General features: G+C 41.0%; 1 protein-coding gene across 1 annotated transcript in view; it reads left to right on the top strand.

Annotated features, from left to right (window-relative positions):
* The window catches only part of LOC136886553 (organic cation/carnitine transporter 2), a 99535-nt gene extending 92980 nt beyond the window's left edge, over positions 1 to 6555 (top strand). Inside the window, exons 9-10 of the mRNA XM_067159367.2 lie at positions 358 to 545; positions 6318 to 6555. Coding sequence (XP_067015468.2) covers positions 358 to 545; positions 6318 to 6521 — 392 coding nt within the window. The 3' untranslated portion in view covers positions 6522 to 6555. The remainder of the gene's footprint in view (positions 1 to 357; positions 546 to 6317) is intronic.
* Positions 6556 to 25512: the final 18957 nt, after the last annotated feature.

Here is a 25512-nt window from a genome sequence, read left to right as displayed (position 1 = left end):
TGAGCTCTGCATTCGGGTGGCAGTGGGTTAAACTCCACCAGAGGCTGTCTGGAGAATAGTTTTCTGTGGTTTCCCATTTTCAGTTCAGGGAAATGCTGGAACAGTTCCTATAATAGCCCATAGTCAATCCCTTTTCACCCTTCACCTCACCTCAAATCAACACCACAAATCTCTTAGCCAGAGAGAGGGCATCACCCTCTAAGTGGCCCAACTTACCCCTTCAGGATTAGGAATAATAGTTCTAAGAAATACTCTTAATCTTAAGGTAGAGAAAAATAATGTAGTCTCTTCTAGAATAAATCGGGGTGAAATGATTAGACATATGTTTATTTAATTTAATGTGATTTCCTTGTGTAGATCCAAATATGAGCTGGTTGGCAACTCTGTTGGTAGTGTTTGCCAAGTTCTGTATTACTGCTACATTCTACATCATCTATCTCCAAAGTATGGAGATCTACCCCACATGTGTAAGACAAACAGGCACGTCACTGGCGTCCGTTGTAGGAAGTGGAGCAGGTATTATTGGACCCTACATTATCTATCTGGTAAGTAATATGTATGATCAGTAAAATGTTTCTTTTTCTGGCTCACAAAGTAAGTTGGCTGTGTGGTTTGTGTCAAGTAGCTATGAGCTTGCATTCAGGTGATGATAGGTTTGAATCTCACCGTCAACAACCCTGTAGATGGTTTTCCTTGGTTCATCAATCAATCAATCAATCAATCAATCAATCAATCAATCAATCAATCAATCAATCAATCAATCAATCAATCAATCAATCAATCAATCAATCAATCAATCAATCAATCAATCAATCAATCAATCAATCAATACTGATCTGCATTTAGGGCAGTCGCCCAGGTGGCAGATTCCCTATCTGTTGCTTCCCTAGCCTTTTCCTAAATGATTTCAAAGAAATTGGAAATTTAATGAACATCTCCCTTGGTAAGTTATTCCAATCCCTAACTCTCCTTCCTATAAATGAATATTTGCCCCAGTTTGTCCTCTTGAATTCCAACTTTATCTTCATATTGTGATCTTTCCTACTTTTATAAACGCCATTCAAACTTATTCGTCTACTAATGTCATTCCACGCCATCTCTCCACTGACAGCCCGGAACATACCACTTATGATGTAGATGTTGGTTCCCATAGGGAACCTAAAATATTTGTCCCGAATGAGTAAATTTATAATACCAATATAATGGTCCGTTATTGGACATTATAAATTTTCCAGCTAACTCATTCTAGGTTGCCTGCGTTTCGCCCTCGTGTGCTAAGCTAGGCTCGTCAGTTGGGACTTAGCACACCACCCAAGACGCAAGGCCAGTGCATACCGTGGAGGCCACTGCATAGGCTATTTGAAGCCACCAGCAGTGCCAATGCCAATGCACTATGAGAGCTGCTTTTCTTTGCATTTTTCCAGTTCTTGAATCAGGTAATCCTGCTGAGGGTCCCATACACTGGAACCATACTCTAGTTGGGGTCTTACCAGAGACTTATATGCACTCTCCTTTACATCCTTACTACAACCCCTAAACACCCTCATAACCTAAACACCCTATGTCTCACGAGACATAGCTCTCATAGTGCATTGGCACTGCTGGTGGCTTCAAATAGCCTATGCAGTGGCCTCCACGGTATGCACTAGCCTTGCGTCTTGGGTGGTGTGCTAAGTCCCAACTGACGAGCCTAACTTAGCACACAAGGGCGAAACGCAGGCAACCTAGAATGAGTTAGCTGGAAAATTTATAATGTCCAATAACGGACCATTATATTGGTATTACATACCACTTAGTCGAGCAGCTCTTCTTCTTTCTCTCAATTCTTCCCAACCCAAACATTGCAACATTTTTGTAACGCTACTCTTTTGTCGGAAATCACCCAGAACAAATTGAGCTGCTTTTCTTTGCATTTTTCCAGTTCTTGAATCAGGTAATCCTGCTGAGGGTCCCATACACTGGAACCATACTCTAGTTGGGGTCTTACCAGAGACTTATATGCACTCTCCTTTACATCCTTACTACAACCCCTAAACACCCTCATAACCATGTGCAGAGATCTGTACCCTTTATTTACAATCCCATTTATGTGATTACCCCAATGAAGATCTTTCCTTATATTCCCCAAAAGGAACTTTCACCCCATCAACACAGTAATTAAAGCTGAGAGGACTTTTCCTATTTGTGAAACTCACAACCTGACTTTTAACCCCGTTTATCAACATACCATTGCCTGCTGTCCGTCTCACAACATTTTCGAGGTCATGTTGCAGTTGCTCACAATCTTGTAACTTATTTATCACTCTATAGAGAATAACATCATCCGCAAAAAGCCTTACCTCCGATTCCACTCCTTTACTCATATCATTTATATATAAGAAAACATAAAGGTCCAATAATACTGCCTTGAGGAATTCCCCTCTTAATTATTACAGGGTCAGATAAAGCTTCACCTACTCTAATTCTCTGAGATCTATCTTCTAGAAATATAGCAACCCATTTAGTCACTCTTTTGTCTAGTCCAATTGCACTCATTTTTGCCAGTAGTCTCCCATGATCCACCCTATCAAATGCTTTAGACAGGTCAATCGCAATACAGTCCATTTGACCTCCAGAATCCAAGATATCTGCTATATCTTGCTGGAATCCTACAAGTTGAGCTTCAGTGGAATAACCTTTCCTAAAACCGAATTGCCTTCTATCGAACCAGTTATTAATTTTACAAACATGTCTAATATAATCAGAAAGAATGCCTTCCCAAAGCTTACATACAATGCATGTCAAACTTACTGGCCTGTAATTTTCAGCTTTATGTCTATCACCCTTTCCTTTATACACAGGGGCTACTATAGCAACTCTCCATTCATCTGGTATAGCTCCTCCGACCAAACAATAATCAAATAAGTACTTCAGATATGGTACTATATCCCAACCCATTGTCTTTAGTATATCCCCAGAAATCTGATCAATTCCAGCCGCTTTTCTAGTTTTCAACTTTTGTATCTTATTGTAAATCTCATTGTTATCATATGTAAATTTTATTACTTCTCTGGCCTTAGTCTCCTCCTCTATCTCGACATTATCCTTGTAACCAACAATCTTTACATACTGCTGACTGAATACTTCTGCCTTTTGAAGATCCTCACATACACACTCCCCTTGTTCATTAATTATTCCTGGAATGTCCTTCTTGGAACCTGTTTCTGCCTTAAAATACCTATACATACCCTTCCATTTTTCACTAAAATTCGTATGACTGCCAATTATGCTTGCCATCATGTTATCCTTAGCTGCCTTCTTTGCTAGATTCAATTTTCTAGTAAGTTCCTTCAATTTCTCCTTACTTCCACAGCCATTTCTAACTCTATTTCTTTCCAGTCTGCACATCCTTCTTAGTCTCTTTATTTCCCTATTATAATAAGGTGGGTCTTTACCATTCCTTACCACCCTTAATGGTACAAACCTGTTTTCGCATTCCTCAACAATTTCTTTAAACCCATCCCAGAGTCTGTTTACATTTTTATTTACCGTTTTCCACCGATCATAGTTACTTTTTAGAAACTGCCTCATGCCTGCTTTATCAGCCATATGGTACTGCCTAACAGTCCTACTTTTAAGACCTTCCTTTCTATCACATTTATTTTTAACTACCACAAAAACAGCTTCATGATCACTAATACCATCTATTACTTCAGTTTCCCTATAGAGCTCATCTGGTTTTATCAGCACCACATCCAGGATATTTTTCCCTCTGGTTAGTTCCATCACTTTCTGAATCAGCTGTCCTTCCCATATTAACTTATTTGCCATTTGTTGGTCATGCTTCCTGTCGTTCTCATTTCCTTCCCAATTGACATCTGGCAAATTCAGATTTCCCGCTACAATCACATTTCTTTCCATGTCGTTTCCCACATAGCTTAAAGCTTCTGATAAGTTCACCTGCATACACCCCAGCGTCAGTGGGTAGGGTCTGACACATCCCACTCTGAAGAGTCTAGTGTCAGACCTAAGACGAAACGCTGGTTAATAGAGCAAACGCCGGAAAAGCCTTCCATCTAATTTTTGATCTGATTTTTGATATGCTCTATTGGTGGAAAAGAATCTAATTCCCTCCATGGGAACTTAGAATTTCCATACACTTCAGTGCCGTGAGAAAATTTCTACATCCATTATATCATTTCTCAGCCATGATTCAACTCCTATCACAATATCTGGTAAATATATATCTATTAAATTACTTAATTCTATTCCTTTCCTTACAATACTTCTACAGTTAAACACTAACAAATTTATGTCATCCCTACTTGATTTCCAGTTCCCTGTTCCCTTATCACCGCTCGCTAGGCCATCCCGTTTCCCTGAATGTACCTCCCTATTACCCTTCCAAACAAATTTCCTAACTTATACGTACCACTGCGGTTTAAATGAAGGCCATCTGAGCGCAGATCCCTATCTCCTACCCACCCATTAGGATCTAGAAATTTCACTCCCAGTTTCCCACATACCCACTCCATAGTCTCATTTAAATCCCCAATCACCCTCCAGTCAGTATCCCTTCTACACAGTATTCCACTAATAACAATCTCCGCTTTCTTAAACTTCACCCGTGCTGCATTTACCAGATCCCACACATCTCCAACTATGTTGGTACTTATATCAGCTTGCCTTACATTGTTGGTACCAAGGTGAAACACTACCACCTTCTCCTTCCCCTCCTCCCTCTCTTCTACTTTCCTCAACATCTGCCTCAACCTAATTCCTGGATAACACTCTACCCTGGTACCCTTTCCTCCACACACTTTCCCCACGTGTCTAACGATGGAATCCCCCATGACCAGAGCCTCAACCCTACCCACCTCATTTGATCCCCTCCCCTCCTGGTCAGCCCTATCTTCCCTCACTGCTGCAGAAGCTACTTCCTCCCCCCTTTTCTCCTTCCCATGACCCTGTTCCACCTGTCTTTTCCTATCCTCTACTCTACATTTTTCTTTCCTACCTTTTCTCTTCCTCCTACTTCCTACTACCATTTTCATGCCAGCAAATCCTGGGGCTGAACCTTAATTAAGGTGATGGTTGATATCTTTCCAATCCTAGCCCTTTTTCATCTTTATGTCTCTGAAAACCTCCTATGTATTAACCTTTTTTACTCCAGTGGACTGCTGTAGCAGTCGTGAGAGAAAGATGCCAAGGCCTGTCGATTGCTTTAGAAGTCACATGTTGTTCGGCTTTTCTGTGCTTTGCTACAATTGAATGCATGCTTGGTGGTGGTGGTGGTAGTAGTGGTAGTGATTACTGTTTTAAGAGGAAATACAATCAGGCAAACTTCCTCTATTGCCACTAATCAGAAGGAAAAAATTGACAGGATCCGACACTTCAATAAATGAAGATATCATCCAAAGAAAAACAAGGGCCACAAAAGGTGTGTAAATGAAATACTCACTAGTCCTTGAATGTTCTAATACTGTTGGGGTCAGAAAAGAACAAGAGTTGACCAAGGGAGGTCAGATAGGATAGATGAAGTAAGGAGCCTGGCACAAGCAAGTGGAAGCAATGCCAGATTCAGCTAAGGGCCCATGAATGCCAACCCATGCTCCCAAGTTAAGAGTTCCTGGGGCCTGATCTTCATGATACCTAGCAGTTGTCTTGTAAGCCTACAGTTAACAGTAGAGTCACAAGATGTCAGGGGCAATCGGTTAGAAAGGGTTCGAATAACATTTGCGCTCATCACTTGCTGCATAATTGCTGTTCACCGGTCGGTCGGTCAGTCGGTCGGTCGGCCGATTGGCCGACCATTGAACCCTCTTTTAAGGGAAACTCCTTTTTAAGAAAAATATAAAATCCCCCTGAAATTCGTTAAAAAGCCTTACAATGTTATGTATTATTATTTATTTGGAATGTAAATATACCAAATAATAAAGTCTTTACAGTGTGTACATATACCAGTACAGATATTTTAGTCAGATAATGTTTTAATTAATGTAGGTCCCTGAACATGACTCATAAGTAGTCAAAACCTATCGGAATAAACTTTACTTCATCGTAAGAGATGAAATAATGTATTGAACAGGAGGATAAATAAGAAACATATCTTACCGGTATTGTGACAGTTGAACCGTCAACACGGAAACATGAAATTTATGATCTGTAATAAATTTACGGTTTTCAGAGAAGCTAAGGTACCTTATCCTGCAGAAGTTACTCCAGCTATGATATAATTTCTGATTTATATTTGCTTTTTCTCGTGTACTGAATCTAATTTGTATGGTATAACAGAAATAGTGAATGTTGATGATAAAATAATTTTGTTTCTTCAACAGGGTGTCTCCAAGAATGTACTGTATCCAAGCATAATTCTTGCTTCATTGGCTCTAATTGGAGCAGTATGCTGTGCTTTCCTGCCAGAAACTTTGAATCAACAACTTCCAGAAACGCTTGCTGATGCTCAGAAATTTGGTTATGACCAGAAGTTTTGGGAAATCAATTACAACAAGAAAAAGAATGTTGCTAATGTAATACTATGAATCTGTACAATAAAAGGACTTACATGATCCAGTACCATTAGAGTTGCCAACTTCATGTTTGTTAAAACAAGAGCCTAAGTGTGCAAGATAATGGCTAATGTAAAAAAGAATAAGAAAAATTCTTAAAACTGGTTACATGAAACAAACGAAATACCTAACAATAACAAAGAACAGGGACTTAAAATTAAAAGTGTTTATCTATATGAGAGCAGCCTGAAGTTTATCATTTAAAAAGTTGTTCTATGTTAGTACTGGATGCTGGGATACTGAGAACTAGCCAATCATTTTATTAATCTCTGAAGTTTTAACATCTTTGACTTTTGCCTCATCCATCACAGATATTCACTTTTCTACAGTATTACCATCAATGAACATTATTTTGTGTACTTTTTAAAATGCTCAGATGGTTTAACTGTTGATCCAGAATTTTTCTGAAATATGGGAGATACGAATTCTTAGACTGAATCAAAATGGAAGATGGGTTATGGTTAAGAAATTCACAAGAATACAGACGTTTTGATATAATATGGGAAAGTTGGCAACTCAATAAGCACCATACTGGACATAACAGGCATCATAGACATGATGGACTTACCGACTCATTGGCTAAATGGTCAGCGTTGATGCCTTCGGTTCAGAGTGTCCCAGGTTCGATCCCCGGCCGGGATGTGGATTTTAATCGCCTTTGATTAATTCTTCTGGCCAGGGGATGGATGTTTGTGTTTACCCCAACACTTTCCTCTTCATATTCAGACAACACGCTACACTACCAACCACCACAGAAACACGCAATAGTGATTACATCCCTCCATATAGGATTGGCGTCAGGAAGGGCATCCGGCCGTAAAACAGGGCCAAACCCACATGTGCCATACAGTTTGTACCCAAGACCCCACAGATGTGGGAAAAACAGTAGAAAAAGAAGAAGTAGAAACACGATGGACTTGATGCTATCAAAGTACTAAAGATATGAGCTGATAAATTCATGCAAAATATGCAATTATAAACATTTTCACATTTCAAATTTTCACATTTTTGTAGGTTAACACTAATATAGCAAATGCCCATACTCACTCACTTCTCTTTTACATCATTTTTTCATTTTATAGTATGGTACTGTACTTTTGTAAATTGTTATGTTGTGACCACCTTTGTTACTGGAAGTAGTAATGTGCATATGTTCAACTAGAAGAAGAAAGAGAACAGTACCCTCAAAACTGAAGAATCACAGAATATTGGAATGAAGCATATGTACAGCAAATAGCGAAGAAATCCAAAACATTTCACTTTGTTACTAATCTTATCAGGAATTTCTACACTTTCTGGATTTGTCATGGGCATAATTTGACAATTTGATCACTACGGTACTGGTATATCTGTATCAAGGAACTCTTAAAGAAAAGAGCAGATTTGAATAGAAACTTCCTTCCATTATTGTAAATCTTTGCATGCAAAAGCTAGAAAATATCCCATGAAAGGACACAAATAATATATACGGTACATAGGCTATGTATTCTAAAATGGCATTTCCCCTAAAAAAAGAAGTATTGGTTAATAGACATACAGTACTTCGATTGAAAATATCTTCACTCATATCCTTTCCCACAACTGCCATATGTTACAGAGCTTTTGAAGAAGAAAGAAAGATATTACTGATACAAAATCATCTATGGCTAGGTACAGTTTTAAAAATGACAATGTGTCTATTCCCCATTAGATAGGTATGTTTTGACTTGAACCCCACTGTTGGCATCCCTGAAGATGGTTTGCCGTGGTTTCCCACTTTCACACCAGGCAAATTTTGGGGCTGTAACTTAATCAATGCCACAGCTGCTTCTTTCCCACACTACTTTACTTTTTGTTGCACTGACACAGATAGGTCTTATTGTACCTGTCCAAGGTTTCAGTACATAAACAAATTACCGTTGTTCACTAATATGACATTAGAATGGAGAACCTTCGGTGAGCCTCGAACTCAGCCCGGTTGTCGAAGTCTAACCCTCCCCTACTAGAATGATTCGCTAGCTGAGTCGGTGGGCATTATCAGGCTGACTGGACCTACGATGGGGCGGTGATCTTCTAATAATTTTTATAGCAGGGGAATATTAATTATGAGAGGAATACTAGTTCATTACTAACGAGAAGAGAAACAATATCTTGTATAACAATTTTACTATACTAGTGAAACACATCTTATTAACATGGATATGCCATACAATGCACTTTACATATGATATTTAAGGTGATCTTGACATTTAAATATTCGGTAGTCTTTCTCTACACTTCATTATACATTCAATTATTCAAACTTAAGAGGCATTCCCTCTTGAACAATTTACACTATCTCAGACTAAGCGAGGCGCTTCCTCATGAATTATTTCACACTACACATACACATATCACTTTACACACATATTTAATCAGTATGGACATACCCTGCTATAATCTTGTTTACCTGCCGAGAATTAATATATTCAAATTATATCAAGCTACGATATAACTCTGCTAAAATCGGATGAACTGAAATAAGCATATGTTTCTAATATGTACACTCCCAATCCTTTGAAAGTCGTAACACAACACTTCCCTAAGTTAAGCATTGTCGAAGAGGCAATATAATAAACACGCTCATTTCATTAGGATTTTTATCACATAACAGTACATTATTTACACAACGTTGCTACCTAGGGACAAGCATAAAGCGACTTCAATAACAAACATCATAAACAGAGTATCATAGCACTTCCTGTAAGGAATAGAAAAGGGTGTCTTGTCTTGCGGATATTTATTTGGGATTCAAAAGACTTTTTCCCAGAATAGAAAAGGGTAAATACACTCCAAACACACATGATGAGGCACAGAATGCACAAGCCACCTGCTGTTGGTAACAGTAAGCTTTCACTGTCTCCTGGAATGAACCCAGGATCTTCTGAGACGGGGTATATATAACCTGGAACTCCCTACACGCTGTAAATAATTAAGAAATAAATTGGAGGGATCCTTCCTTTAATGCACATCGAAATTTATGCGACGTTGGCCATATTCAAATTGATGCACGTAATCGTTGTGCCGAGAGGAATGAAACAGCTACTTGTATGTTGTAGCCTTTCAGTGGAGAAAACACTTTCGTTCGTCCCTATAGACGGCCTCATAAATTACCCAGCTGTTAGCCACCCACAACACACTTCCAAAGAGCGGGGCACTGGGTCTTTTCATACAATAGCTTCACGGCAAATGACCTCGCTTCTTTTCTTCCTGGCCACAATGGCATCACATTTGATATCGGCTCTATATCCGGCCATAATCAACATATTCATAGCGCGGCATCCACTTTGCACTTATTAATAACAGATTCCAGGGGAACTTCACATCCTTACTTCACAATATACCTTAAGGTTACAGCCCGCTTAGCCATTACATTTCACCTCTTGGTACCTCGACTACAATGCTATTCAATGATGAAACCCTGCCACATGGGACCAAATTACCTCACACATTCACGAGCTAAATAATACGACGATATATACCCCATGTCTCCATCCGTTGTTTCACAGCAGCCTTAATTACCAGTTAGGAGGACTCCCTAGGAGCTTGTGAAATGCAAAAAAAAGAAAATCAAATTACTGAGAGATCTTTGATGACTCATATTTGCTATAGAGAAGAAGATAACTGGAGTCATTTTTACAGAATATTTAAGCCCACTTTACTTGACAGCACTTCACCCTTAATTAATCTAAGGACCTTAAAATTACGTCATGCATTACGAAACCCTTATATAAAAATGGAAGTAAAATATGATTATCCCAACCATGATGAAGGTGTTTCATAAAACCCATAAATAAAAATGAAATCATTATTATCCCTCTGAAATGGCATATTGGCGATCTACATTACGCCTGCATGCAAATTTAATCTATATTTACAATAAGACTTTCAAAGTTACTTAATATTTAGGAAATGTACTTAGCCTTCAGGATACCACGTTCACAGCATTACAGGAGGGCACGCCCATGAATTACTCGGACATCAAGACGTCTTCAACGATGAAAAGTTCTTTTGTGATCAACTGGCAAGTCACAAACATGATGGCTTTAACTCGTGCGACGCTCCAGACGGTCTCTGCTACACTAGGCAAAATTCCGGCAGACAGCTAGATGTCTCGTTTGCTCCGACGTTCTTGTAGACTCCTTATGTATATGAGGGGAAGTTATATCATGTGAATGCGTTAGTTTATATTACACATTACAGATTAAATACCTGGTTGGATCTGCTCAATGGCACAAGCATTCCAACTCAATGTCGGTAATGTCACTGAAGCCCGATATTATTCACCTTTCATCTACCTATAATCCTTATAGTCAGCTACTCTAGGCCCTGAAATTCCACTGGGTCACTTAGGAAACGTCACTGGTTAGGCCACTAATGCGTTAGCACTCTCGCACTTCACGACGATAGTTCAGGCTTATTCTATTGCACTTAGTCGTAAGTCGAGCTCTCTACTGCGTTAGAAATTGATTTAACGTGACACTGCCCTTAACCAGGCTGATGATGAGCCGTTCATTCACTTTCCTTGTAATTCGCATTTATATCGAGCACGCTCACTCCACACACTTCGCTAAATACGTGCCTATTTATGTTAATTTGAACGCATTACTTTAGGCATATATGAGGCTCGATGCACGAACTCTTCGACACACGGACAGCGATCATTTCGGTTTCGTGCCGTTCCTACTAGCTATATTTGTTAGCGGCACACTGTACGCGCAAACAGCTTGCTTAGATTGTGGCTATTTCCACATATATTCACAGACTTTAATAAATCACTGCATTACACTGCCTACATTACAAATGATTTCTTCATAAAGGACTCACTCACAAATCACGACGAACTAGTAACGAACTGACGTTGAACTGAAAATAACACTGGTGGTGTCTGCCTCTCAGCTTCTCCCTATATAGGCGAGATGCCCGGATGCCGAGAGTGGTGGAAAAATGCAACGCCTTCTGAAAAGGTGCTCCGGTAATACGCAACATAGAGTGGCGAACAGGATATCAAATTATAGCTCCTGTATTCCCATTTTTACTGAATGAATGTTATTAAAATCGCTTCGTAGATTCTCAAGCAATCTTAAAAGCGTCCATTTGTCGCTGTTGGTGAATGATGACTAACACTAGGGGAATCCTTGAACTCGCTGCCACGGTTCGGGTCCAACATCTGGTAACCATTAAAACGAGCCCTTGTGACGGGGTAGTAACCATTCTTTCAGTTACGTAGAGCACTTCTCGGTCTCATAATTACGCGTGAAATTCCCTGATTAGAATGAATGTTTACACGTGATTATCCGTTGAATATCTTGCGATCTATAAAAATTAACAGGGAAAAAACAATTGAACTCGATGAGTTGGCAGTGGTGAATGAATGAGGGAAATTGGGTATAATGTTTGTTCTCACGTTGGATATACTCCATGGGGTCGGCTAGTGACCTAGATTCTCTGTCACGTGATAACGCGTCTCTTTGTGCCTTGCTCGTAGTTGGAGTGAGAAAACTTCGTGCACAAGCGCTCTTGGACCGCCTTGCTGCTAATTACCAGCAACTAGAGTTGGGTCGCGCGACTCAGGATACTGCAAATCGCATCCAGGAGCGGGTGAAAAATTCTAACTTGGGCAGTTTTTATTGTAGAATGACGCGGAAAACGGCATGTTTCATCTCCTGGGTATCATGACATACTATAGGTGACGTTGTGAACGGTCACATCCCTCCCCTGCTTAAAATAAGAAAAATCACGTGTAGGGATTTTTCTCACCAATCACATGTTTCTCATATTATTAAATGTGAGTGTATCGTAGGATAGAGTTTTCTTGTCTTAATGCGTATCTGGACATACGGATACGCAGGTATTCTTGGGTCATGATATCTCGTCTTTCCGTGCATGCTAGACAATCTTCAGCTCCCGACTCGTCAGTATTATCATCCATCCCATGGTGATCTTCTAGTTCCATGTAGTTTACTCCATCCATTTCTTCTTCAGGATCCTCTTCATCCACGACGTCCACTCCGTCGTCGTCCTCGTCTTCTTCTGCAGGTTGTCCTTCATCTTCTAGGTCATCTGGATCATTTGGATTCTCCTCTGGTAATTGTCCTGGCACATGGTATAGTTTTAGGTTTGATGCGTTACAGATAGCCTCAGTTGTCCCATCCATGGATTGTACCTTGTACGCATTATTCTCTAAATTTTGCATTATTTGATAAGGCCCAATATACAGCTCTGCAAATTTGTGGTAAAATTTCCGTGGTGGATCAGACTTTGCGGGACGTTTGACCAATACGACTTCTTCCACACGTAGAGGTCTATGGAATCGTTTGCGTCGCAATCGTCGTAACCGCTTTTCTGCCTGTTTCTTCAAAGATTCCAACGTATCTCTCAACCTCAACTATACTGATGATCTTGGGTCTTCCGAACATGGCACGACACCTTTCCATGGTCTCTCGGGATGTTCGTTGAAGTGATCAACGCTGGAAATCTGTCCTGTCGATTCGTGTACGGTTGAGTTTATGCATTCCATGATGATTGGAACAACTTCTACCCAACCCCAATGCTGCCTTGGGCAATAGATTCTGCAAAATTTGCCGATCTCCCGCATAATCCTTTCAGACGGGTTCGATTCTGGATGGCGGATCGAACTCATGAGATGTTGAATTCCCATCTGCTCCATGTCTCTACGGAATGCGGCTAATGTAAACTGCGATCCGTGGTCGTTGAAGAGTTTATCGGGTTTACCCATCTTGGGAATGATCTTATTCCTTATCTGGCTGACAACTGTACGTGTATTCGCTTTCTGGACTGGACAAAACATGAAATATTTACTGAAAACGTCCATGCACACCAAAATGAACTGGAGCCCCCTGGTCGCCTTCGGAAGCGGACCATAGAAGTCCATTGAAAAATGTTCACGGGGCTTCTTAGGAATCAACGGCATTGGTGGTTGTTTAAGTAAGTAAGCGTTGGGCTTAATGCGTTGACTGATGTCACAAGTCATTAAAACTGTACGAGTCATCCTCCTCATTCGCGCCCATGTAAAGGTCTCTCTAAGCGTAGCCATAACTTTGTCTACACCAGCGTGTTCTATGGAGTGATGCGTCAGCCATATTAAGTCAACCTGGAGAGCGGGTGGAACGACCACTCTAAGACGGGTATGGGCATCATCCACATATTCGTATAAAATTCCATTTATGTAATTATAGTTTTGCGCGTGTCTCTCAGCGTCTTGATATTCTGGCGTTCCTGGTTGCAACTGTTTTCGCAAATACTGAATCATTCGACGAGTCTCTGGCCAACTTCCTTGTTCTTCAGTAATTTGTCCGAGTCGATCCAAGGTCTCTCGGTCTCCCTCAACTAGCTGTAGATTATGTATAGATTCACCCTCGGAATCAGGATTTCTGCTAAGGGCGTCCGCAATGATATTCTCTTTGCCCGCGCAATGTTCTATCTCCAGATCAAACTGTTGAACGAACAAGGTACAACGATTTACCCTTTCAGAAGCCATGGTTGATTTAAGCACAAATGTCAAAGCTCGATGAACCGTTCGTAACAAAATGGGAAAACCATAGATGTATTTGCGCCAGTGATTTAATGCAGTAACGATCGCAAGCATCTCCAATTCAGTAACAGTGTAATTTTGCTCATGTCCGCGTAGCTTGCGGCTCATGAAGGCCAAGTAATTTATCCGTGGTTCAGCGTCCTTCCTTTCCTGATATAACACTGCGCCGACGCCAATCATGGACGCATCCGTCTGTATTATAAACTTCAGGCTATAATCAGGATATCCTAATTTAACGTTGTTACTCATTAGATCCGTAGTCTTACGGAAAGCTTCCTCACAAGCCGTATCCCACTTCCATCGGTTGTTTTTCTTTAACAACTCTTGTAACGGAGCAACCGTGGTGGTATATGATGGACAGTGGACCGTAAAGAATCCGCATAAGCCTAAGAATTGCCGAACGTGCTTCACTCTGGTTGGCTTCGGGAATTTCTGGATTGCCTTGATTTTCACGGGATTTGGAGAGATACCCTCGGCAACAATGACATGCCTTAGGAATAGGATACTACGCTAACAAAAATGGGATTTTTCGAGATTTATTTTGAAATTGTTTCGGCCTAAATCTTCCAAAACGAGGCGCAAATGTTCCATGTGTTCTTCCAAAGTTTGCGTAGCTATCAAGATATCGTCTACATATTGGACGGTGATTTTCTTCACTTTATCACTTAAGTTGCGATCAAGTGCTCGAATTAGGGCTGATCCAGCGTTTTTGAGTCCGAATGGGAAACGTATATAAACGTATGTCTGCTGGTCAAACAGAAAACCAGTCAAGACCTTTGACTCGGCTGACAACTCTACATGATGATAGGATGCTCGTAAGTCTACACTGGAAAAGAACTGCATATGCTGAAATATCTTTAGGAGCTCTTTGATATTCGGGGCACGATCGTATTCCGGCACGAGCCTCTCGTTAATGCCTCGAACGTCCAAGCAAACCCTCAGAGATCCGTTTGGCTTAGCCACAATGACCAATGGATTCAGAAACGGTGTTCGAGCCTTACAAGTACTGTCATTGTCTTCCATTTCTTTGATGATCTCACGCACCTTAGGGTAGTGCTTCTCTGGTACAGGGTAGGGGTTTTTCTTAAATGGTTCCCAACTAGTTACAACCATGTTATATTTGAAATTTAGAATCTTCCCTGGTTGGGATCCAAAAACATCCTGATAAGTTTCCAATATTTCCTTCAATTTACACTTGTTCTCGTCATCAATCTTCGCCCCGCTTAATTTGACCTGTACAATATCCTCAAACTTCGGTTCTACTTCTTCCATTTTCTCCAGATTAGCAACCATCTCGTCGAATTGTTTTCTAATTTCCTCAACCTTCTGTTCGTCCCAATTCGGGAATTCATGGTAGTCATCCTCTACATCTCGGAACAAGTGGGCTGTCCATATCCGTTCCCCGTCCATGATCTCTGGTTTATCATTCAGTTGCACGTTCTCTTGAATCATGTTTATGTAGAACTTAACATGGTTTTGATCCATGTCGATGATTGCCTTGTATTCACGTAAAAAGTCAGCTTCCAGAATAATGTTGTATTCCATTCGGTCCATGACCAGAAATGGATGTGCGGGTGTGGCGTTGCCTATTTGTAAATCCAAAAAATCTGCGTGTCACATACTGCCGTGCGATCCGGAATGATGCCTCGCACCTTTACCTTGGAAACGGGTAAGGTAGGAATTTTGAACTTTGACTGTATTTCACGCACAAACGTCCTTGAAACTACGCTGACACTAGCTCCCGTGTCTACTATACAGCGTACGCGTATCTCTTGGACACGAATATACATTACTGGAAGCTCTCGGATAATCTTTTTACAACATGGACTTGGATCCTCTAACAAATCTTCGTGTTGGATTTCCCATGAGTCAATCGTGACAATAACTATTTTTAGCTCGCCTCGATGGTTTCTAATGTGCGGAGAAACTATCTCCTCGCTACCTAGTTCTGCTTTTTTTAATAGCTCCGCCCCCTGCGAAGTATTCTGACGCATGGGGGTTCAGCCGGTTTCCTCTGTCTTGCTCCCGTTGAGCTTGAAATTCGATACTCTCAGCTCCTCTAACTTCTTCAGATGACGCCATCTCTTGGATAGGCCTTTGCCATTTGTCAGTACTTGCCGGTTGATTTCGGAGCTGCTCGACGTACCTCTACAATTCAGCTTGTCGATCTCGTATCTGGTTGCCCATATTCCTCGGTCTATCCCATGAACATCTCCTTTCTCCTCTCCATCTATCATATGGCCTTCTGCAATGGTCGACCTGACTATACGTAAACCTATTTCTCCGTTCAGGTCGCCTTTGGTAGTCATAAATCATGGAGTTCCACTGTTCACGGTGTCTATCACTTGGTTCACTCCATCTTGGAGGATTCCTATCACCATCCCTCGTTGAGTAGGTTTCCCTTCTCTCTTCGGTACTCGTACCCTGACTTCGTCGTTTCAGCGATCCTCCTTCTGATTTCACGTCTATCGTATGCACCGTTTCATGGTGTCTCTGTCTAACGTGTCATCCACTTGTCGTTTGATCCAGCTGGCGCGAAATGTGCTCAGCTTCTACGGCGGTCTTAAGATTGGCTGAAATGAGAATCTTTTGGACTTCCGGTGGAAGTTGTTTCCCGACTGCGGAGATCAGCTCTAACTCAGACGGTGGACTGTCTAAATTTTTCATGCGAAGAAGCTGATGAACGAAGTACTCGCAAAACCTCGTTTGTCCCGTTGCTGAGTATCGCCGTGAGTACAGCTCTAGGCGTAACCCTTGCTGAGTTTGGATGCCCCTGTACATCTCTAGAATCCTACGCCGGAATTCCTCATATCCGTCAAAGCGGTATTTAAACGCCTTAAACCATATCAGCGGCTGATCCGCGAGGTATTTTTCAAGTATTCGTAGGCGCCTTTCTGCGGGGACATTGTGGTCGGAGAAATATTGGTCCATCTCATTTAGGAACCCTTTCGGTGTCATATGGGCATTTGACCCGAATTTCTTAGGTTCATCGTGACTGAGGCGCATAAGATTGTAAAAAGGGATCGAACCAAGATCCTGTGGCGTTGAACTGCGCCCTGATATAAAGCGAGTTTGGTTGTTCTCATGGTCTGGGTCTGATTTTTCCGTCAAGTCAGATTCGTTGTGAATTCCTGACTGTTCCTGGTCCTTCTTATCGGACTTGTTCAAGATGGATTTCAACAAGTCGTCTCCTCGAGATTCTTGAGACCTAAGGTTCTCTACTTCTTCTTGGAGTTCCAAGATTAGTCTCTCGTGGACGTCTAATTAATGGTAGCTTTATGAGCTTTCAGCTCAAATTTATCAATCTTTTCCTTCAACTCCTAGACCTTTCCCTGTATTTCCCGTTGTTTTCCATCCACGGTAACATTCAATTCAATCTTCGCTCGATCCATGTGCTGTTCAAAATATTCTTTGCATTTCGTCTCTGTGCCGTCCCGAACCTGCACCATATGTCCTTCCATTTCTTCAGTCCTTAAGGACAAGCCCTCAAATCTGACTTGTAAGTTTATCATGCCTTCCGTACTGGCATTAACCTTTACTTCCATTTCTTCCACTTTGCTTTCCTGAGCTATCATTCTTATTTCTATTTCGTCTGTACGCTCATCCAGACGGCAACCGCTTTGCTCTAGATTCAACGTAAGGGAATCTATGCGTGTCGTCACGTCATCAATGCGGGAGGTAACGTGTTCTTTAAGCTCCGCGGCTTGGGCTTTACACGACGCTTCGTATCCGTCTAACAGTGCAGTGAGCTGACCTACTCGACTATTGTGCTAGTCTATACGTTCTTCAATTTGTGTGGTTGCCTGTCCTAGTTTATTTAATAGTTCTGCCTACCTTTCACTATCGGCCTTTAACTATTCCTTTAAAAGTTCTGCCTGTCTTTCACTATCGGCCTTTAACTGTTCCTTTAAAAGTTCTGCCTGCCTTTCACTATTGTCCGCATTGGCCTGTTCCAATTTTGCAAGACGCTCATCAAACTTCGCACTTTGTTCCCTGAAAAGCTCTGCCTGCTTCTCACTTTTGTCCGGCCAGTAAGGCGGCCATCAACTGCATAATACCTTCCACATCCATAATACTTCGATTCTTGAGAAATTTGTGCCCCCCTGAATTAAGCTGCTCCTGGTATTTCAGTTCATAGGATTCAGTTTCCTAAACTTAGGAAGGTGTGCTAATTTTGAAAATGACCAAGTCGTATTATGCCGAAATTAGCTTCAAAACAGCTGCGCCACACCTCCTAACAATTACGTGTGTTTCCCTAGTATTTTCCTACGTAATTCATAAGCATTATACCGACATATTTTTTTCAAATAAATTTATGTAGCCTTTTATTAAAATAAATATTACCTAAATCCGCAACCTAAATGGGCTCGGTACTTTACGTGTGCCAGAAATATGGTGCACTTAATAAACAGTGGATGTTTTCAGTCTCGAGATTCTGAAGATGCTCTAGCAGACAATTCCCCGTCTCGAAGTGACAACATTGCACTGTTCATTTTGAGAAAATAAGAGTAATGGGATGAGGTTTCCACTCTTGTCCACGATATCGATTCTGTTTACATGGGATGAATTCCCTAAAGTACCAAGGCCTGCTACAAATGCATTGCCTTCGGCATGAACCTCTGACCAGAAGAATTTGAAGAACCCAGTCCAGTCATTTTATCCTCAACAATGGGAAGGCCATTTTATTGCTCCCCTGAAGTTTCGCAACTCCATAATTTTTTCTCAGGTCTGCCATACTTCTGAGTGACCATCGTGTAAATTTCCATCTAATCTAATAAACACGCTCATTTCATTAGGATTTTATCAGTACATATAACAGGACATTATTTACAAAACGTTGCTACCTAGGGACAAGCATAAAGCGACTTCAATACCAAACATCATAAACAGAGTATCATAGCACTTCCTGTAAGAGATAGACAAGGGGAAATACACTCCAAACACACACGATGAGGCACAGAATGCACAAGCCACCCGCTGTTGGTAACAGTAAGCTTTCACTGTCTCCTGGAATGAACCCAGGATCTTCTGAGACGGGGTATATATAACTTGGAACTCCCTACACGCTGTAAATAATTAAGAAATAAATTGGAGGGATCCTTCCTTTAATGCACATCGAAATTTATGCGACGTTGACCATATTCAAATTGATGCACGTAATCGTTGTGCCGAGAGGAATGAAACAGCTACTTGTATGTTGTAGCCTTTCAGTGGAGAAAACACTTTCGTTCGTCCCTATAGACGGGCTCATAAATTACCCAGCTGTTAGCCACCCACGACACACTTCCAAAGAGTGGGGCACTGGGTCTTTTCATACAATAGCTTCACGGCAAATGACCTCGCTCCTTTTCTTCCTGGCCACAATGGCATCACATTTGATATCGGCTCTATATCCGGCCATAATCAACATATTCATAGCGCGGCATCCACTTTGCACTTATTAATAACAGATTCCAGGGGAACTTCACATCCTTACTTCACAATATACCTTAAGGTTACAGCCCGCTTAGCCATTACATTTCACCTCTTGGTACCTCGACTACAAAGCTATTCAATGATGAAACCCTGCCACACGGGACCAAATTACCTCACACATTCACGAGTTAAATAATACGACGATATATACCCCATGTCTCCATCCGTTGTTTCACAGCAGCCTTAATTACCAGTTAGGAGGACTCCCTAGGAGCTTGTGAAATGCAAAAAAAAGAAAATCAATTACTGATAGATCTTTGATGACTCATATTTGCTATAGAGAAGAAGATAACTGGAGTCATTTTTACAGAATATTTAAGCCCACTTTACTTGACAGCACTTCACCCTTAATTAATCTAAGGACCTTAAAATTACGTCATGCATTACGAAACCCTTATATAAAAATGGAAGTAAAATATGATTATCCCAACCATGATGAAGGTGTTTCATAAAACCCATAAATAAAAATGAAATTATTATTATCCCTCTGAAATGGCATATTGGCGATCTACGTTACGTCTGCATGCAAATTTAATCTATATTTACAATAAGACTTTCAAAGTTACTTAATATTTTGGAAATGTACTTAGCCTTCAGGATACCACGTTCACAGCATTACAGGAGGGCACGCCCATGAATTACTCGGACATCAAGACGTCTTCAACGATGTGAAGTACTTGTGTGATCAAATGGCAAGTCACAAACATGATGGCTTCAACTCGTGTGACGTTCCAGACGGTCTCTGCTACACTAGGCAAAATTCCGGCAGACAGCTAGATGTCTCGTTTGCTCCGACGTTCTTGTAGACTCCTTATGTAAATGAGGGGAAGTTATATCATGTGAATGCGTTAGTTTATATTACACATTACAGATTAAATACCTGGTTGGATCTGCTCAATGGCACAAGCATTCCAACTCAATGTCGGTAATGTCACTGAAGCCCAACATTATTCACCTCTCATCTACCTATCATCTTTATAGTCAGCTACTCTAGGCCCTGAAATTCCACTGGGTCACTTAGGAAACGTCATTGGTTAGGCCACTAACGCGTTAGCACTCTCGCATTTCACGACGATAGTTCAGGCATATTCTATTGCACTTAGTCGTAAGTCGAGCTCTCTACTGCGTTAGAAATTGATTTAACGTGACACTGCCCTAAACCATACCGATAATGAGCCTTTCATTCAATTCCTTGTAATTCATATTTATATCGAGCAAACTCGCTCCACACACTTCGCTAAATACGTGCCTATTTATGTTAATTTGGCTGCATTACTTTAGGCAAATATGAGGCTCGATGGACGACCTCTTCGACACACGGACAGCGATCATTTCGGTTTCGTGCCGTTCCTACTAGCTACATTTGTTAGCGGCACACTGTGCGCGCAAACGGCTTGGTTAGATTGTGGTTATTTCCACATATATTCACAGACTTTAATAGATCACTGCATTACACTGCCTACATTACAAATGATTTCTTCATAAAGGACTCACTCACAAATCACGACGAACTAGTAACGAACTGACGTTGAACTGAAAATGCACTGGTGGTGTCTGCCTCTCAGCTTCTTCCTATATAGGCGAGATGCCCGGATGCTGAGAGTGGGGGAAAATGCAACCCCTTCTGAAAATGTCCTCCGGTAATACGCAACGTAGAGTGGCGAACAGGATATCAAATTTTAGCTCCTGTATTCCCATTTTCACTGAATGAATGTTATTAAAATAGCTTCGTAGATTCTCAAGCAATCTTAAAAGCGTCCTTTTGTCTCTGTCGGTGAATGATTACGAACACTAGGGGAATCCTTGAACTCGCTGCCACGGTTGGGGTCCAACATCTGGTAACCATTAAAACGAGCCCTTGTTACGGGGTAGTAACCATTCTGTCAATTACGTAGAGCACTTCTCGGTCTCATAATGACGCGTGAAATTCCCTGATTAGAATGAATGTTTACACGTGATTATCCGTTGAATATCTTGCGATCTATAAAAATTAACAGGGATAAAACAATTGAACTCGATGAGTTGGCAGTGGTGAATGAATGAGGGAAATTGTGTATAATGTTTGTTCTCACGTTGGATATACTCCATGGGGTCGGCTAGTGACCTAGATTCTCTGTCACGTGATAACGCGTATCTTCCTGTCTTGCTCGTGGTTGGAGTGAGAAAACTTTGAGTACAAGCGCTCTTGGACCGCCTTGCTGCTAATTACCAGCAACTAGAGTTGAGTCGCGCGACTCAGTATACTGCAAATCGCATCCCGGACCGGGTGGAAAAATTCTAAACTTGGGCAGTTTTTATCGTAGAATGACGCGAAAAACGGCATATTTCATCTCCTGGGTATCATGACGTACTATAGGTGAAGTTGTGAACGGTCACATCATGGGAACGATAGGATATGAAACGGGAAGGAATGGGAAGGAAGCAGCTATGGCACTGATTAAGGTACATCCCCAGCATTTGCCCGGTGTTAAAGTGGGAAACCAAGGAAAGCTATCTTCAGGGCTGCCAACAATGGGGTTTGAACCCACCATCTCCCATTAGAAATTTTACTAGGATGTCCTGTAACTGTATAAAAGGAAATCCCACCTTGACTTACACTGAATGTAAGTACATTTTACTTACAAGGAAAGTGAGATACCCTTCATGATTAAACCTTTCTTGAAAATTTGTTTGCACAATGTGCTATGAGGTCGCCACATGCAAAATATTAGCTGCCTGTTTCCACTGCATTATCCTTCCCCTCTGAACCTCTGAACCTCTGATCATCAAGACAGTCGTGTACAGCCATAGCCCGCAGTCCATGGCGTTCTGTACCCACCCATCAACAAGTTTTCGGAACTTATTAGTGACATTTTAATTAAAATGATGGGGGAATGTAAAATTGACCAATATTATAAGTTATTTCTATCAACATTATGTAGGTAGCCTAACTTATATAATTTTGTAACAATCATTTTGTTCCATTGAGCTAAAGTAAACAGTAACAAAAAACATACTTGTAAAATATATATTTCTTCTAAGTCTGTAATATTACAAAGATTTGTTTTCCTTCAAAATATTCGGGTGACAACTGCCACTCCTTGCCACCCCCAAATTACGCCTATGGTTATAGTTACAAAATGATGATAGATCATAAGGAAGGTGCTTGTGGGTGTGTGAGGAACACAGCCTAATGTCGTCCGTACATCTGCCCTTGCCTTGTGTTTCTCAGCTGCAGAGTATGCTGCCCCAGTCTGGAGTATTTCCGCTCGTGCAAACCAAGTTGATGTTGACCTCCACGAGACAGATCGCATTGTTACAGGCTGCTTACGACCAACTCCTGTTAACAAGATATTTCCACTTATGGGAGTAGTACGTCCAGATGTTAGGAGACAAGTTGCAGTTGAGATTGAGAAGAAGAAAAAGAAGCAACAAACAGATCCAAGACATCCAATATTTGGACTTCATGCCCACCCATCAACGTTGAAATGAAGGAAGAGCTTCCTACAAACAACAACGTCAATCCCATCAGCCGAATCTGAATCTTGGTGAAAGGAACTTTGGAGAAAGATGTCGTCTGTAGGATTATGGGAAGTGAAAGAGTAGCCAGCTGCAGGACATCATCTTCAATATGGACATTGGAAGACGCTTAACAGATTAAGATCTGGAGTGACACTATGTAAAACCAACCTGAAAAGGTGGGGACACAATCATCAAGATTTGTGTGAGTGTGGTGATGAATATGGATATTTATTTATTTATTGAATAACATTACAGGCTTTCAGCCAAATACATGTTCCCGTTACAAAGAGAAAAAGATATGCACTAAATCTACCATGTGGACGCAAAATAAAAATAAACTAAGTCTACTACGTGGACGCTCACGTGGGCGGAAAACCAGACCACATGCAAGCGCCACCCTTAAAACACCACTAGCCGCTGCCCCCTTATGTGTGCTTTAAGCCCTTGTTGTCTCGCCCTCCAAAGTTGCCTCTTCAGAGTTTTCAAATTTTCACTTCCTTCTTTACCCATATCTTCCTTTACCCAGAATTTCTGTCCTTGTAAATTGGTGTTTCTTAACACTATTTCTGTCATTAAAGTAGACAATAACTTTACTCTAATTGGTCTGCGTCCTTCGGCTTTACCCACTCTTTCCACATCGTCTATATCCACGTCACTAAAATTTATTTTCATCTTGTTCTGTATGACCTCCACCACCTTACAAATTATGTCCACCTTCCCATCCTTCTCATCTTCTTGAACGCCATATACAAATATGGATTTCTTCATCCTCTCCTGATTGCACACTTTTGCTTCCTTCTTCATCTTCAACACCTCCTCTTTTAGACATTTTACTTTCCCTCTTAACAGCTCTACTTCTTTCTCATTACTACACGTTCTGTTAATCGATTCTTCTGTGTTTCTATCCAATTCTTTATATTCCCTATCTCCTTTTATTGCTCTTTTATCATATCCTTAATCTCTTTCATCTGGTCCCAAGGACAGGTTTCTAGTATGATTTTCCTCACTATCTTCTTGATTGCCACCAAATCATCCCAGCTGAAGTTGCCACTGGTATTCGGGCCGTGGTATATCCCCCCCTAATGACCAGAAGCACAGCTATCACTACTGCTACCAGTACCATCTCACCCATCTTTCCCAGCTCTTCTTTTTTCTCCAAACCATTGTTGGAATTCTTTCCTTGCTTCCACTGCCAACTCCCAATCACGGCCCGGTACTGTTCCACTCCCACCATAATTCACGGCACGCACTTCACAACACGTCCGCACTCACCGCTTGCTCAAGCTAGACTGGTGTGAGTGTGGTAAAAAGCAAGATCATGGACACTTTCTCATTTGTAGAAATCTGCCTAAACCATGTAGTATGAAGAATTTAGTGGAAGCCAATGAATGTGCCATCTCAACAACAGTTGAATACTGGAAAAACAAAGTGTAAATAGAGTAGTTGTAAATATATTGTAGTGATTTCGGACAGGGATAAATAAATAAATAAATGCGTGAGTATCAGTATAAAGACACGTACCGGTACATATACAAGTGAATTGTGTTGATATTCAGATTACAGTACAGATACGCTACAAAATCTTACATTAATATACAGAACAAGAAAATGTGATCAAGCTGAACAGTTGTACAGTGAATGGTATGTTCAGATTACAATCTAAAATCCAACTTTCGAGGCTTCTTAGAAAATAGCTTCAAGAGATCTGTTTGTTTTAGGAGTATGTCTCTGTGAATGTTCAAAAGAGCCAACCCATTGAGTCGACTTTCACTTTTTAATTGTCAATTTCTGTTTAGTTTCCTTTGTAAAAATTCCATGGGGAGGAATGGATTCTAGGCTCCAGTACCCACCCCCTCCGGGCTACGCCCTTGGATGTTACCGTTTATTCTGTTCATTCATGTTACATATGATATTGTGATAAGCAGGGCTAGGATTTCTATGTAAACTCAAGCTCGTTTTTACACAAGTGATCAGCAGGTTTTAAACAATGGGCCCGTGTAAACCTGTGCGATCTTATGTGTAACAGCTTTGTAGCTCTGTGTGCAGAAGAAACCGAAACCCCTACTTGTTGTGCTAATTTTGTGAGTGATTTATTCGGTGACCGTTCAAGATTATAAAACTACCGTAAATTCTCCAAATTGTCTTGATTTAAGCTCATTCGTTTATCTGTAGCATATTAAATAGTACAGAAAATGATCGTTCTACGTCACAAGAAGTGACAGGTGCACACTTAAGTGAAGACATTTGGGACAAAGTGAGCTGAAATCGTACGTCTTTTGCATTTTCACCACAATGCATCTTATACAAGCTTGACGAATTCAAAGTCAGGATATGAACGGATCACTTTGTTCGAACTATCTTTAGCTGCCGCAGCTACTTCTGCATGCGATGATTCAGATACTTTTGAACGTCCTC

The sequence above is a fragment of the Anabrus simplex genome, chromosome 1 (assembly GCF_040414725.1).
Source record: "Anabrus simplex isolate iqAnaSimp1 chromosome 1, ASM4041472v1, whole genome shotgun sequence".
NCBI lineage: Eukaryota > Metazoa > Arthropoda > Insecta > Orthoptera > Tettigoniidae > Anabrus > Anabrus simplex.
Note: the sequence above shows the minus strand (reverse complement) of the source record. Positions and strands in the feature narration are given on the sequence as shown.